General features: G+C 34.0%; 2 protein-coding genes across 2 annotated transcripts; both read right to left on the bottom strand.

The window, feature by feature from the left end:
- Positions 1-953: 953 nt before the first annotated feature.
- Positions 954-1,397, bottom strand: msgn1 (mesogenin 1). Its single transcript, XM_067391784.1, has one exon. The coding sequence runs from the start codon at positions 1,380-1,382 to the stop codon at positions 954-956; it is 429 nt and encodes a 142-aa protein (XP_067247885.1). The 5' UTR covers positions 1,383-1,397.
- A 1,870-nt stretch (positions 1,398-3,267) lies between these two features.
- On the bottom strand, positions 3,268-12,249 carry LOC137023738 (flap endonuclease GEN homolog 1). Its single transcript, XM_067390789.1, has 14 exons — positions 12,141-12,249; positions 11,455-11,618; positions 11,173-11,377; positions 10,640-10,816; positions 10,454-10,564; positions 10,304-10,377; positions 8,769-8,854; positions 8,546-8,696; positions 8,432-8,468; positions 8,277-8,357; positions 8,072-8,202; positions 6,611-6,672; positions 6,020-6,163; positions 3,268-4,066 (listed from the first exon to the last, which is right to left on the bottom strand). The coding sequence occupies exons 2-14, from the start codon at positions 11,613-11,615 to the stop codon at positions 3,297-3,299; spliced, it is 2,190 nt and encodes a 729-aa protein (XP_067246890.1). The 5' UTR covers positions 11,616-11,618; positions 12,141-12,249; the 3' UTR covers positions 3,268-3,296.
- Between the last annotated feature and the right edge of the window lie 185 nt (positions 12,250-12,434).

Here is a 12,434-nt window from a genome sequence, read left to right as displayed (position 1 = left end):
TGACATAAAAAAAACAGTTATCAACACGAACAAGACGTTTATTCAGCTATTTTAAATTTTAACTCTTAATATTAGACAGAGACACTCCACTCCAGCTTCAGCAAGAAATATTTACATCATAAAAACTTGAGAGTGGATAAACAACAAACAAACAAACAAACAAACAAAATAAAGTCTGTACAACAGCAGCCTAAAATCAAAATCAGCTGTAAAAATAAAGATTCTCTATCAGCATCGAATGCATGTTCTAAAAACTTTGATCGGCAATGTTTTTAAAACGTTGTGATTCAAACGTTGTTTGAAACGTTATAGTACAACATTCTCCTAACCTTTTACTCTTTGAACATTCATTTGTAATATTCCAAGGTTAACGTTAACACTCATAACATTATAAGGATGTTCTAAAAATGTTCTCTGAACGTTTTTCTCACAACCTTAAAGGGACAGTGCACCAAAACAAAAAAAGAAAAAAGAAAATTGTGTCATTTACTCACCCTCCAGTTGTTCCAAACCTGAACACAAAAGAAGATATTTTTTGAAGAATATGGGTAACCAAACCGTTTTTGGGCACCAATGACTTTTTTTTCCACCCATATAATGGAAGTTAATGGGGTCCATCAACTGTTTGGTTACCCATATTCTTCAAAATATCTTCTTTTGTGTTCAGCAGAACAAAGAAATTCATACATGTTTGGAACAACTCGAGGGTGAGTAAATGACAGAATTTTATTTTATTTTATTTTTTTGGTGCACTGTCCCTTTAAGAGATTATGTTATTTAGACAATTGCATTTAAACAAACGTTGTGGGAAGGTTTCCTGTCAGTTGGATGATTCCACAAAGGTCTTTTAACATCTTTCCATTGCACAGGAGGTTGTTAATAGTGGGAAAGTGTTCTTCACACTAAGAAAAAATGGTTCCTTTAAGAGCAGTTCTTCGGTTCTTCTGCTCCCATCAGCCCCGCGCGTGTCCGTCCTGCTGCTCGAGGATGCTGGAGAGTTCTTTGATGTACTGGATGGTGTATTTGAGGGTCTGGATCTTGGTGAGCGGCTGTCCTCTCCTGCTGTACACCGGCGGCAGGTAATCCCGGAGCTGATGCAGCGCCTCCGCCAGACTCCGCATGCGCAGCTTCTCGCGCTCGCTGGCCTTCATCCTCCTCTTCACGCTCATCTTCACTTTGGGCTTCTGCTGCTCGCAGTGTTTGCGTCCGTACGCCTCACATCCTCCGCTGCTGGAGCGCGCGTCCGGTGACGAGCACACGGAGTCGAAGGACTCGGACTCCGGCGAGGACGCGCTGCAGTCTCCAAACGTCCTGTCCTCGCTGCTCCAGTCCCACTGGGACAGAACTTTCGCCGTGAACACATCGACATCAACCTTCGCCATATCCCCGTTCAGCTTTTCCAGCCAGTGTGGCAGAACGGCGCTTTTATACCCCAGAACTTTACGAGCGCGAGGTTCAAAGAGACGCGCGCCTGCGCACAGGACGGACGCGCGCTTGCCACCCGGGTGCGAATAAGGTGATGTTGGCGGATAATGTGTAAGTGAAAAGAAAATAATTAGATTCCCTTTTGTGGGAAATGACTCTTTAAGTCGACACGACGACAATTAGCGGATTGATGCGATCAGACGCGCGCAGCGAATCACACAAACTTCACAGGTTCATTAACATATTGTTTAATTGGGAAAAGGCACTTTTGCCTACATCTTCAAAAACAAAACTTCTTCAAACTGTTGTGGAATAATGATCTTATCATGGCCTTCATTCTGTAATGTTAATTTTTAGACACAATTTATTATGAACATTATATTATATTCTATATTTTCCATAAATAAATACTGTACTTTGTATTGTAATATTGAGTACAAATATATATATATATATATATATATATATATATATATATAAATACTATATATTGTTTATATTGTGGAGAAAAATATATATTATTTTCCAAATATATAATTTTTTATTTTTATATATTTTCTATAAAATACTGTATAATACACTGTTTATATTGTGGAGAAAAAAATATATTTTTCCAAATATATATTATATTATAAACATTATACTATTTTTATTTGTATATATTTTCTATAAAATGCTGTATAATATATTGTTTATATTGTAAAGAAAAATATATAAATATTTTTTCCAAATATATATTATATTATAAACATTGTATTATTTTTATTTGTATATATTTTCTATAAAATACTGTATAATATATTGTTTATATTGTAAAGAAAAATATATAAATATTTTTTCCCAAATATATATTATATTATAAACATTGTATTATTTTTATTTGTATATATTTTCTATAAAATACTGTATAATATATTGTTTATATTGTAAAGAAAAATATATAAATATTTTTTCCAAATATAGATTATATTATAAACATTATATTATTTTTATTTTTATATATTTTCTATAAAATACTGTATAATATATTGTTTATATTGTAAAGAAAAATATATAAATATTTTTTTCCAAATATATATTATATTATAAACATTATATTATTTTTATTTGTATATATTTTCTATAAAATACTGTATAATATATTATAAAGAAAAATATATAAATATTTTTTCCCAAATAAATATTATATTATAAACATTGTATTATTTTTATTTGTATATATTTTCTATAAAATACTTGTCTTTATGGTAATGACTGCAGTATCAGGGAAAGTCATTCTTTTTATTATAAAAATGTAAATATTAAAAGACAAATTAACTGATAATATGTGCAAAGAATGCTTTTCTTTCCTGATTTCAATTGTAGAAGAAAGTTTTATTTAATTCTGTCAAATTTCAGCACTCTTAAAAGTAACGAGAGACAAAAGTTAACGTTTAAAGCTATTAAATCTAATCTTAAATGTTTCATTCAAACTCGCCCATCTATAAGGTCTTGACGAATCACTAATAAACCGGTGTTTAATGATGTGCGCAGCAGGACGCAGCTGTCTGGGAAGGTGTGACACCTGTCACTCAAGATCAAGGCCTGACAGGAAGTGGCAGGCGTTTATGCCCTTATTAGGACCAGACTGTTACTTTTATCCTAATGTTATTTTGACAAGTTCTTTCAGCAGAAGAGGATGTTTTATTCTTCACTGCGATCTCTACTGATCATGATTTAATTTAACAGGGAAATGACTGAATGTTAACCTGAAATGAACACGAAAACTAAAAATAATTAAAAACACACAAAAAAACTGCATAAAAATAAAACTAATTTATTCAACGTCAAACATTATCCTCTCAAACGAACAGTCACTTGTGCTTCATCGCTCACTTCGCGAATCTCATTTTCAGCCTCTCGGCCAGCGGTCGAGGACTGTCCACTGAAGCGTCCGAATCCTCGTCCTCAATCTTCCCATGATGCACCTGGACGAGGGTGGCTGGTTTTTCTGGGGTTTTAGCAGGAAAGCTCCTCACCTGCTCATGGTCGGGGGATTTGCGGGGGATTTGGGGTCTCTGTGGTTTGGACGTGACCTTGACTTTGCTTCTCGGCTTCTGTGATCCGGGTCGGTTCTCCACGTCGCTGTCGTCACTGATCCGGCTCGTCTTACACACCGTTCCTCCGGCGGTTTTCGCTGCAGGTTTTTTGCTGGGATTCTGCTGGAGGTTTGTTTTGGTTGTTGCACCTGCAGCTGATGGGATTGAACGGAGGGATTCAGGACTCTTGGGATGTTGCGTCCGGGTGTTTTTCACCATTATCCGCTCCTTGAGAGAACGAGTCGAGCTATCCGCAGGTCTCGGGTCAGTCTTGTCGCTCGAGGAAGGAGAGGCCGTGAAGGAGGAAGAGTCCCAGTCTATACTGCTGAGATGCAGCTGGCCAATCAGAGCAGACACCGAAGGGGAATTCTGGGAAGCAGGAGAGCGCTGGGCTGGGATCTCAGGGGACGGAGGGGAATCAGGCTGTGGTGGTTTCTGGGAAGTTTCGCTGGATAAAACGGCATCTGGATCCGTGTCCGTCTGCAGAGACATCTGAGCGAACAGATCCGACACGGCATCATGGGAATCGGCCGGCTTCTCTTTCTTCGCTCTCGGCTTCTTTTCTGCAGAAATTGAGACACAAACACACAATTGATCACAGTTTCCATTTCATGCTGACTTTCATACAGTTCTTCTTCCTTTTAACTTTTAATTTATGCTTTAAAAATGCTATTGTTTTTGTAACTTCAACAGTGTTTGTATTTGGAGACTGTCACAGAAACTTTCCCTTTATTTTTTTGTCTTTTTAACATGTAAGTTCATTACAATAGTCACAATTTTTTGCTTGAGGAACGACTCAAAATGAGTCTTTTAGCCACAAATGTTATTTTAGTATCATTAATACACTATTTATTAGTATTTTTAATTCATTTTTATGTTTTCATTTTCATTTTATTTAAGTCACTTTTAGGTTTAGTAATGTTGTATTTACATTTTTTTTTTAAAAATATGTCTGTTTACTTTTTATTTCGCTTTCATTTTAGTAATTTTAATATTTTAACTTCAACTAAATGAAAATTAGTTTTACAAATAATTGAAATTATATAGTTTTTTATATTTATTTTTACATTTTCCTTATATATATATATATATATATATATATATATATATTTATTTATTTTATTTTATTTATTTATTTTTTTTCCCATTAGCATTTATTATATTTCAATTACCATTTATTATTTAATTAAAAGTTTTTTGGGGGTCTTTTTGCCACAAATGTTGAGTGTTATTTTACTGTCATTAATACAGTATTATGGCATTTATTAATATTTTTTAGTTTTTATGTTTTCATTTTTATGTTTTGCAGATAACTGAAATTAAATGAAAAAGGTTTTTTTATTAATTTTTACATTTTCATAAAAAAAAAATCCTGTTAACATTTATTTTATTTTAATTAACATTAATTATTTAATTAAGTGTTTGTTGAGGAGTCTTTTGCCACAAATGTCAACCAGTTTTTTTATTTTAGTATCATTAATACACTATTATGGCATTTATTAATATATTTTATTCATTTTTTAGGTTTAGTAATGTCGTATTTACATTTTTTAAAAAATATGTTTATTTACCCTTTATTTTATTTCATTTTAGTAATTTTAATACTTCAACAAACTAAATGAAAATTAGTTTTGCAAATAATTGAAATAAAATTATTATATATATATATATATATTATATATATATATATTCCCATTAACATTCATTTTAATTAACATTTATTATTTAATTAAATGTTTTTTGGGGAGTCTTTTTGCCCAAAATGTTGACCAGTGTTATTTCAGTATCTAATATTTTTGTAGTATATTTTCTGTTTTCATTTTAATTTAATTATAATGTGTGTGTAATATATATATATATATATATATATATAAAAAAAATGTATTCCTTTTAAAATTTATTTCATTGAAAGCAATTTTTAAAATAGTTTTAGTTGATGAAAACGGCACTGTTGTCGTCTTTCCTGAACCCAACACTTCCTGCTGAGTTTTTTTAAAATAACTAAATAACTAGCTCTTATTTTATATTTTTAGTATTCATGTTAATTTTAGTTTCATTTTTAGTCACTTAGTTATGTGCTTTTGTCATTTTGTTAGCATATTTATTAGTTTTCTTTTAAAATGTAAAATTTTTATTATTTATTTCCAGTTAATAATTTCAGTGCTTCAGCTTAGTTTCAGTTTATTTCCCAGACAGCATTTCTGATGTTCACTGATATTAGCAGGAATGTTCTCAATAGTTTTGGTTGAGGATAATAAAGTGTGAAACTGACAGCGACTTCTGTGCGACACCTCGCGGTAATCAAAGCGTCTGTGTGTGTGTGTGTGTGTGTGTGAGCCGTCGGGATGCGCCGGCGCGGGTGTGAGACGCTTCTGAGCTCAAACTCTTTGATCCCGTCCTTCAACACAGGAAAAACACCCAGCGCTCACCTGCTCTCGCTGCCAGACGCACAGGAAGATCGCTCGACCTTCACAGCTTCAGATCAGAGCTTTATTAGTTTGAATGAAAGCACGTACTCTTCATTTTGATCTCCTGAGCCTCGGCTCTCTCCCGATGGAAGTCCTGGAGGATCCCGGGAAACGCCAGGCTGAAGAGAGACTCTTCCTCGACCGTCCGCACCTCCGTCTGCTCCTCACAGCCGTCGGCGAACACATAATGATCTGTCACACGGTTATTATCATTAAAACATCTCAAACACAGTCATTCATCATAATAAGGATTTGTTTTCACATTTAAAAGCGTTTCATCACTTCCTTTTGCTCATGAATCTCACTCAGACTCGGCGAGAGCACTCGTTGAGCCTCTTTAAAGCCGTTTTAAAGATATAATAAATATTTTACGAGCAGAGCTGTGGATTGTGGGGGTTCGGGCTGTTGAGGGTGTCTGGAGGAAGCTCTTTTAGCACCTAACGGTGATACATTTGTTCCGTCACCTGTGACCCCCGACCCCTCCTGATCTGACCTCACAACAAGACACTAACAAGCTCGTCACACGCTCACATCACGACACTCACAAGCTGCTTATTTAATGTTGCATCTTATTATATTATTGCAGAATAAAATCTACTGATGGAAACGAATAAATGTTTGTTTGTTGGTTTGTTTGACCTGGTTTCGTCCAGATGACCTCGAAGCAGGAGACGCCGTTCTTTATACGAGGTTTATATATTCTGTTGAGAAGAGAGAGAAAGATATTAACAGAAGAAGATGAAAAACATTTAACCCTTATAGGGTCTTTTTAGACCACAAACGTCGTTTGCTCACATAAAATAAAAAGGTTCTTTTTGTCCAAATGACATGAAACTTTGTTCAGTTTTTTAACACTTTCTAGATCTACAAATGATAAACAGAATCTCTTGTTTTTATGTTAGTGTAGAAACAAAAGTCACACTCGGAGTCTGTGGGGTCTCCAGGCAACAACATGAAATTTTGTAACAAAATAATTGTTTTTTAAAAAACAAATGTAATTTTACTCTGTTTATTAATGTTTTTACTCCACATTTGTGCAGTTTTTGGAGGATTTATCATATCTTTTAAATTTATACAACTAAATAAATAAATAAATATTTTTTTAAATAGGTTTTTATACAAAAACAGCTTTTTATGCAAAATTCACTTTATAAAGACCCACATTTGTAACTTTCATTCATGGGAATCACATGATAATTTGACATGGTTTAGTGTGAGATTTTTGCCCATCTTCTGGAAAATGCAGTTTTAAAAGTAAAAAATGATCACTTTATCCAGTAGATGGCAGCAGAGCTCCACTATATGCTATTTGACTGACTGAAAGACTCTTTTCACAAGTATTATGAAATCATAATTATAACAATAAAAATTACTTTTTGTCAAAGTTTAGCTTTTTTTTTTTGGTACTGAAAAAAAAAAAGTTTTTCAGAAATGTTGATTTTGAGGATGAATTTTGTCCATTGAATGAGTCTCATCATAATGTACCAATACTGAAAAACTGATTTTTTATTACAACAAATGCTAAACTTTGACAAAAAGTACCTTTTATTGTTATAATTGTGATTTCGTAATATTTAGACATGAATCCAGCTGAAAATACTTGTGAAAAGAGTCTTTCAGTCAGTCAAACAGCAAATAGTGGAGCTCTGCTGCCATCTACTGGATAAAGTGATCATTTTTTACTTTTAAAACTGCATTTTCCAAAAGATGGGCAAAAATCTCACACTAAACCATGTCAAATTATCATGTGATCCCCATGAATGAAAGTTACAAATGTGGGTCTTTATAAAGTGAATTTTACATAAAAAGCTGTTTTTGTATAAAAACTTATTTTAAAAAAAAATTATTTATTTATTTATATAAATTTAAAAGATATGATAAATCCTCCAAATACTGCGCAAATGTCAAGTAAAAACATTAATATACAGATTTAAATTACATTTGTTTTTAAAAAAACAATTATTTTGTTACAAAATTACATTTTGTTGCCTGTTGACCCCAAAGACTCTGAGTGTACTTCCCAAACGAAGACCGCACAAGGGTTAAAAACAATAAGAACAAATTAAAATACAGGTAACACACTTACACACACACACACACCTTATAGGCTGTATGAGGCTGTGAGAGTCTCTGCCTCTCTGTCGGTTCATCAGCTCAGTGTAGGTCACGAGCGGGAGGATCTTCTCGCTGCTGTAGTGTTTGGGCCAGTCCATCTTCTCCAGAGCGAACGCCTGCGGATTCAAGCAGCGCCTCCGTCAAACACCGTCCGTCTAAACCCAACGCTTTCACTCACTCAGAGCTGTACCTGCATCAGCGGCAGGTTGGGTTTCCTCCTCCGGAAGGGCGGCACGGGTTTGTCCTTCATCACCAAAAACTCACTGATGATCTGAAACGTCAGCAAACGCCAAATGAGGATCATGTGACACTGAAGACTGCTGAGAATTCTAGACTGGGACTCACTTCTGTAAACGGGAACTGCTCACACGCCAGCGTCTTCCTGTCAACATGATACAGACATTGTAATTATTACCCATAAGCTCTAGCGCTGTGCTCATGTTAAGGTGCTAATCGTACTTCCTGATGTTGGCTTCGACGGAGGAGGCCTGGCGAGAGTGTTCAGTGCGATGCCAGTCACAGGGACACTGGGAATCGTAGTCCTGCGGCGAGCAGAAGCGCTCGCTCTGACAGAACACACAGCCGCCGCGCTCGTGAGATTTAGCAGAGCCTGAAACACGAGGAACAATGTGAGAAAGCTCCAGTTCAGGGGATTTCTGTCATCGGATCAGACGGAACTAACCAGGGTGTCGACAGACCAGACAGTGGGTGACCTTCTTCACCGCGACCTCTGACCTTTCAGCTCTGTCTGAGCTCCACTCGTCGAACCTGCAGCAGAGCGAGAAACACACTCAACTCTGATATAAAACAACTCTTCAAGTCTGTTTTATAATAAATGCTAATATTTTATAATAATGCAACTGAGACTACTGTGAGAAAACCAAAATAACCTCAAATCAATCTGGTAACAGCCGTGCTTCACTCGAAATTACCATACTACAAAATAAATTAAATATAGATGTTAACAAATATGTATTTTATACATAATATAATTAATATAATATAAAAATAATAAATATAATACAATAAAAATAAATAATAATAATAATAATAATAAAATAAAAATATTTTTTCCTCCCCTAAATAACTAAAAACTAAAAAACAATTTATTTCAAAAATATATTTCTTACATAATATAATAAAAATAAATAATATAAAAATACTAAAATATAACATTTAAAATAAATTGTAATAATTATAATAATAATAATATAATACAAATATTTTCCTCCTCTCAATAACTAAATATTAAAAATACAAAATTAAGATGTAAAAAAATTTAAAAATGTATTTCTTACATAATATAATAAAAATAAATACTATAAAAATAATAAAATATAATACAGTAAAATTAAATTGTTTAATAATAATAAATATTAATATAATAATAAAACTAATAAAAAATATTTTCCCTCTAAATACAAAAAAACACATAAAATCAAGAAACTAAAATGTTTTTCTTACATAATATAATTAATAAATAATATGAAAATAATACAATAAAATAATTATAATAATATCTTTACATAATATAATAAAAATAAATAATATAATAGAGAAACAAATCAATTGTAATAATAAATATTTTCCTCCCCTCAATAACTAGATACTAAAAACACATAAAATCAAGATATAAACAAAAATGTATTTCTCACATAATATAATAAAAATAATAAAATATAATTACAATAAAATAATAATAATATTCTTACATAATATAAAAATAATAAAATATAATACAGTAAAAAATTAATTGCAATAATAATAAAATAATAAAAATATTTTTTCCTCTAAATACTAAAAAATACCCACATAAAATCAAGATATAAACAAAAATGTAATTCTCATAAAATATAATAAAGATAACAATATAAACATAATAAAATAAAAATAAATATTAATAATAATAATAAAACAATAAAAAATAAAGTGTTATTTTTAATTGAAACTACACAAAATAAAGTTCAACTGAATGTTTATTTATTTAATATTATACTCAGTTTCTGTTAGTAAATTAAAAATAAATAAAAATCAAGCAGTTATTGTTATTTCAGTATCATTTACAGTGTAATTTCAGTATCACTGATATATAGTATTTGATCATATTTTGACTACTTTATATTTTCTGTTTTCATATTAATTTTGGTTCATGTTTTTAGTAATGTTGTGCGTTTAATAATAATAAGCATGAATAGAGTAAGTGAGAACGGCTCATACTTCTGCAGGAGAGTTTGTCCTGTCAGACTCTGAATCAGCTTCAGTGTTTGTTCTTTCCCGACTCCAGCGACGCCCTGCAGGAGCAGAAACACTTCAGAGCTTCATCGCATCACCGCAATCTTACTCAAACTTATTCTTCTAGGTTCGCACCTTCGGGATGTAGTCGCAGCCCAGGAAGATGGCCAGACCCACGAGCATCTCTCTGGACAGCCCGAGTTCAGCCTGAACGCGAGACATCCGATAGCAGTCCACCTGAGGATCCTGCGGGATCAACGAACACACGTGAGCGCGTGCAGACGTACGGGGCGTGTTTAGAGACTAAAGCATGAGAGGAACCTTAGAAGTCATGTTGAAGTTCCTGTAAACGGTCCGAGCGCCGTACAGGAAGGCGTCGCCGTCATTCGTAATGCAGCCGTCTACCACGCCCTGAGAGTCCAGGAACGCACACATGGCCTCCGCTTCACCGGCCGCCGTCACCCACGGCACGCCCAGACAGTCCAACATCTCCGCACACTGCAGACAAGAGCGTTTCATGCAGTTAAAGTGCCTCCATTATGCTATTTTAAAGTTGTTTAGAGTCTCCTAAAACAGCTTCACATGCATCTAAAGTCAAAAAACACTTGAATTTCCTCACTGCAGCACCAGCTCTTTTCTCTCAGTGTCTGAAACGCTTCGTTCGAAGATTCGGTCTCTCTAAACCCCGCCTTTCTGAGAGCTGCTCTGCTCTGATTGGTCAGAATCCAAACACTCATTATCATATCTGAATCTTGTGAGACTGGATTTACTGACGACTCGTTTCGGCAGTTCAGAACCTGAAAGTAATGTTTGAAAAAGCATAACATTAATCATGTGAATAAAGGCATGCGCACCTCTCTCAGGACGGCCTTGAATCGGCCTCTGCTGGTGTTTTTGGCAGCTGCTGGTTTCGTGACGCTCTTGGCCTTCAGACTGCCGAATCTCATCTCAGAGCGTTTGCTCATGGTCTCGGCTTTGATCTTGGGAGCGTCTCCCTCCATCACAAACACCAGCTTCACACCCATCAGTGTCAGTGAGGACACGCGGAAAAACAGATTCCTGCAACAACACGCGTGACACGTCACTGACATCACGTGAGCGACTCTGAAATCAAACCGTTCAGATTTCAGACTCACCTGAGATGCGGCTTTGTGACCTTTCCCATCATGCCCTGCACATGCTGGGCCTCACAGACCCACAGGCTGAGATCCACGGCGAGGGTCTTTCCTGAAAGACTGTAGAGCGGGACGGACTGCCGGACCGGATCCAGAATGGACCAGAGCTCAGAAACCCCCATCACCTTCAGACCAGACAAACTAATTAATTATATATAGAATATTACAGTTCTCACATCTTTACATATATATATATATATATATATATATATATATATATATATATATATATATATATATATATATATATATACACACACATACAGTCGTGCTCAAAAGTTTACATACCGCTTGCAGAATCTGAAAAATGTTAATTATTTTAACAAAATAAGAGAGATCATGCAAAATGTGTGTTCTTTTTTATTTAGCACTGTCCTGAATAACAGATTTTGCATAAAATGCTTACATATAGTCAAAAAATTACCCGTTCAATAATGTACACTACTGTCTATTCAATATATTGTTTTAAAACACTTTATTATTTAGTATATCATTTTTTAGCAATTACTATATTCTGTTTGTACTTTATTACTATATTCTATCCAACATATTAAAGTACAAGTATCGACTATTCAGATAAACAAAACCCAAAATAACGTCAACTCTGACATCAAAGCGCTGGTTTATGAGGAGAAATTAATACTTACATATGTTATATGTATCTCGATGTGTTTAGAAGTGATGTTTATATGTTTAATCTGTTGTTTTGCAGATGTTTTTGTTGTGTAAATCCTCAGTTTGAATATTTGAACTCGCGCCTGCTGAAGAGCTCGATCGTGTAGAATCACATCAGCGCCTCTAGCGGTCAGGAGGAAAAACACGCGTTCCGCTTAATAACGTTTTAAAATGTAAAATTATTTTATTTATTTTTTAAACTAAAAAAACGCTAACGTCCATACGAAAATTCTTTAATTAGATTAATAACTGTAAAAAAAGAAGTG

This window comes from Chanodichthys erythropterus, chromosome 8 (assembly GCF_024489055.1).
Source record: "Chanodichthys erythropterus isolate Z2021 chromosome 8, ASM2448905v1, whole genome shotgun sequence".
In the NCBI taxonomy this organism is placed as follows: Eukaryota; Metazoa; Chordata; class Actinopteri; order Cypriniformes; family Xenocyprididae; genus Chanodichthys; species Chanodichthys erythropterus.
The sequence above is the reverse complement of the archived record's forward strand: the minus strand, read 5'-3'. Positions and strand labels throughout refer to the sequence as shown.

Coding starts and splice junctions, on each gene's coding strand:
- LOC137023738 (XM_067390789.1), bottom strand. CDS start 11,615: ATGGGGGTTTCTGAGCTCTGGTCCATTCTGGATCCGGTCCGGCAGTCC. Junction 11,378..11,454: donor GTCACAAAGCCGCATCTCAG/GTGAGTCTGAAA, acceptor GTGTTGTTGCAG/GAATCTGTTTTTCCGCGTGT. Junction 8,697..8,768: donor TCTGGTCTGTCGACACCCTG/GTTAGTTCCGTC, acceptor CTCGTGTTTCAG/GCTCTGCTAAATCTCACGAG.
- msgn1 (XM_067391784.1), bottom strand. CDS start 1,382: ATGGCGAAGGTTGATGTCGATGTGTTCACGGCGAAAGTTCTGTCCCAG.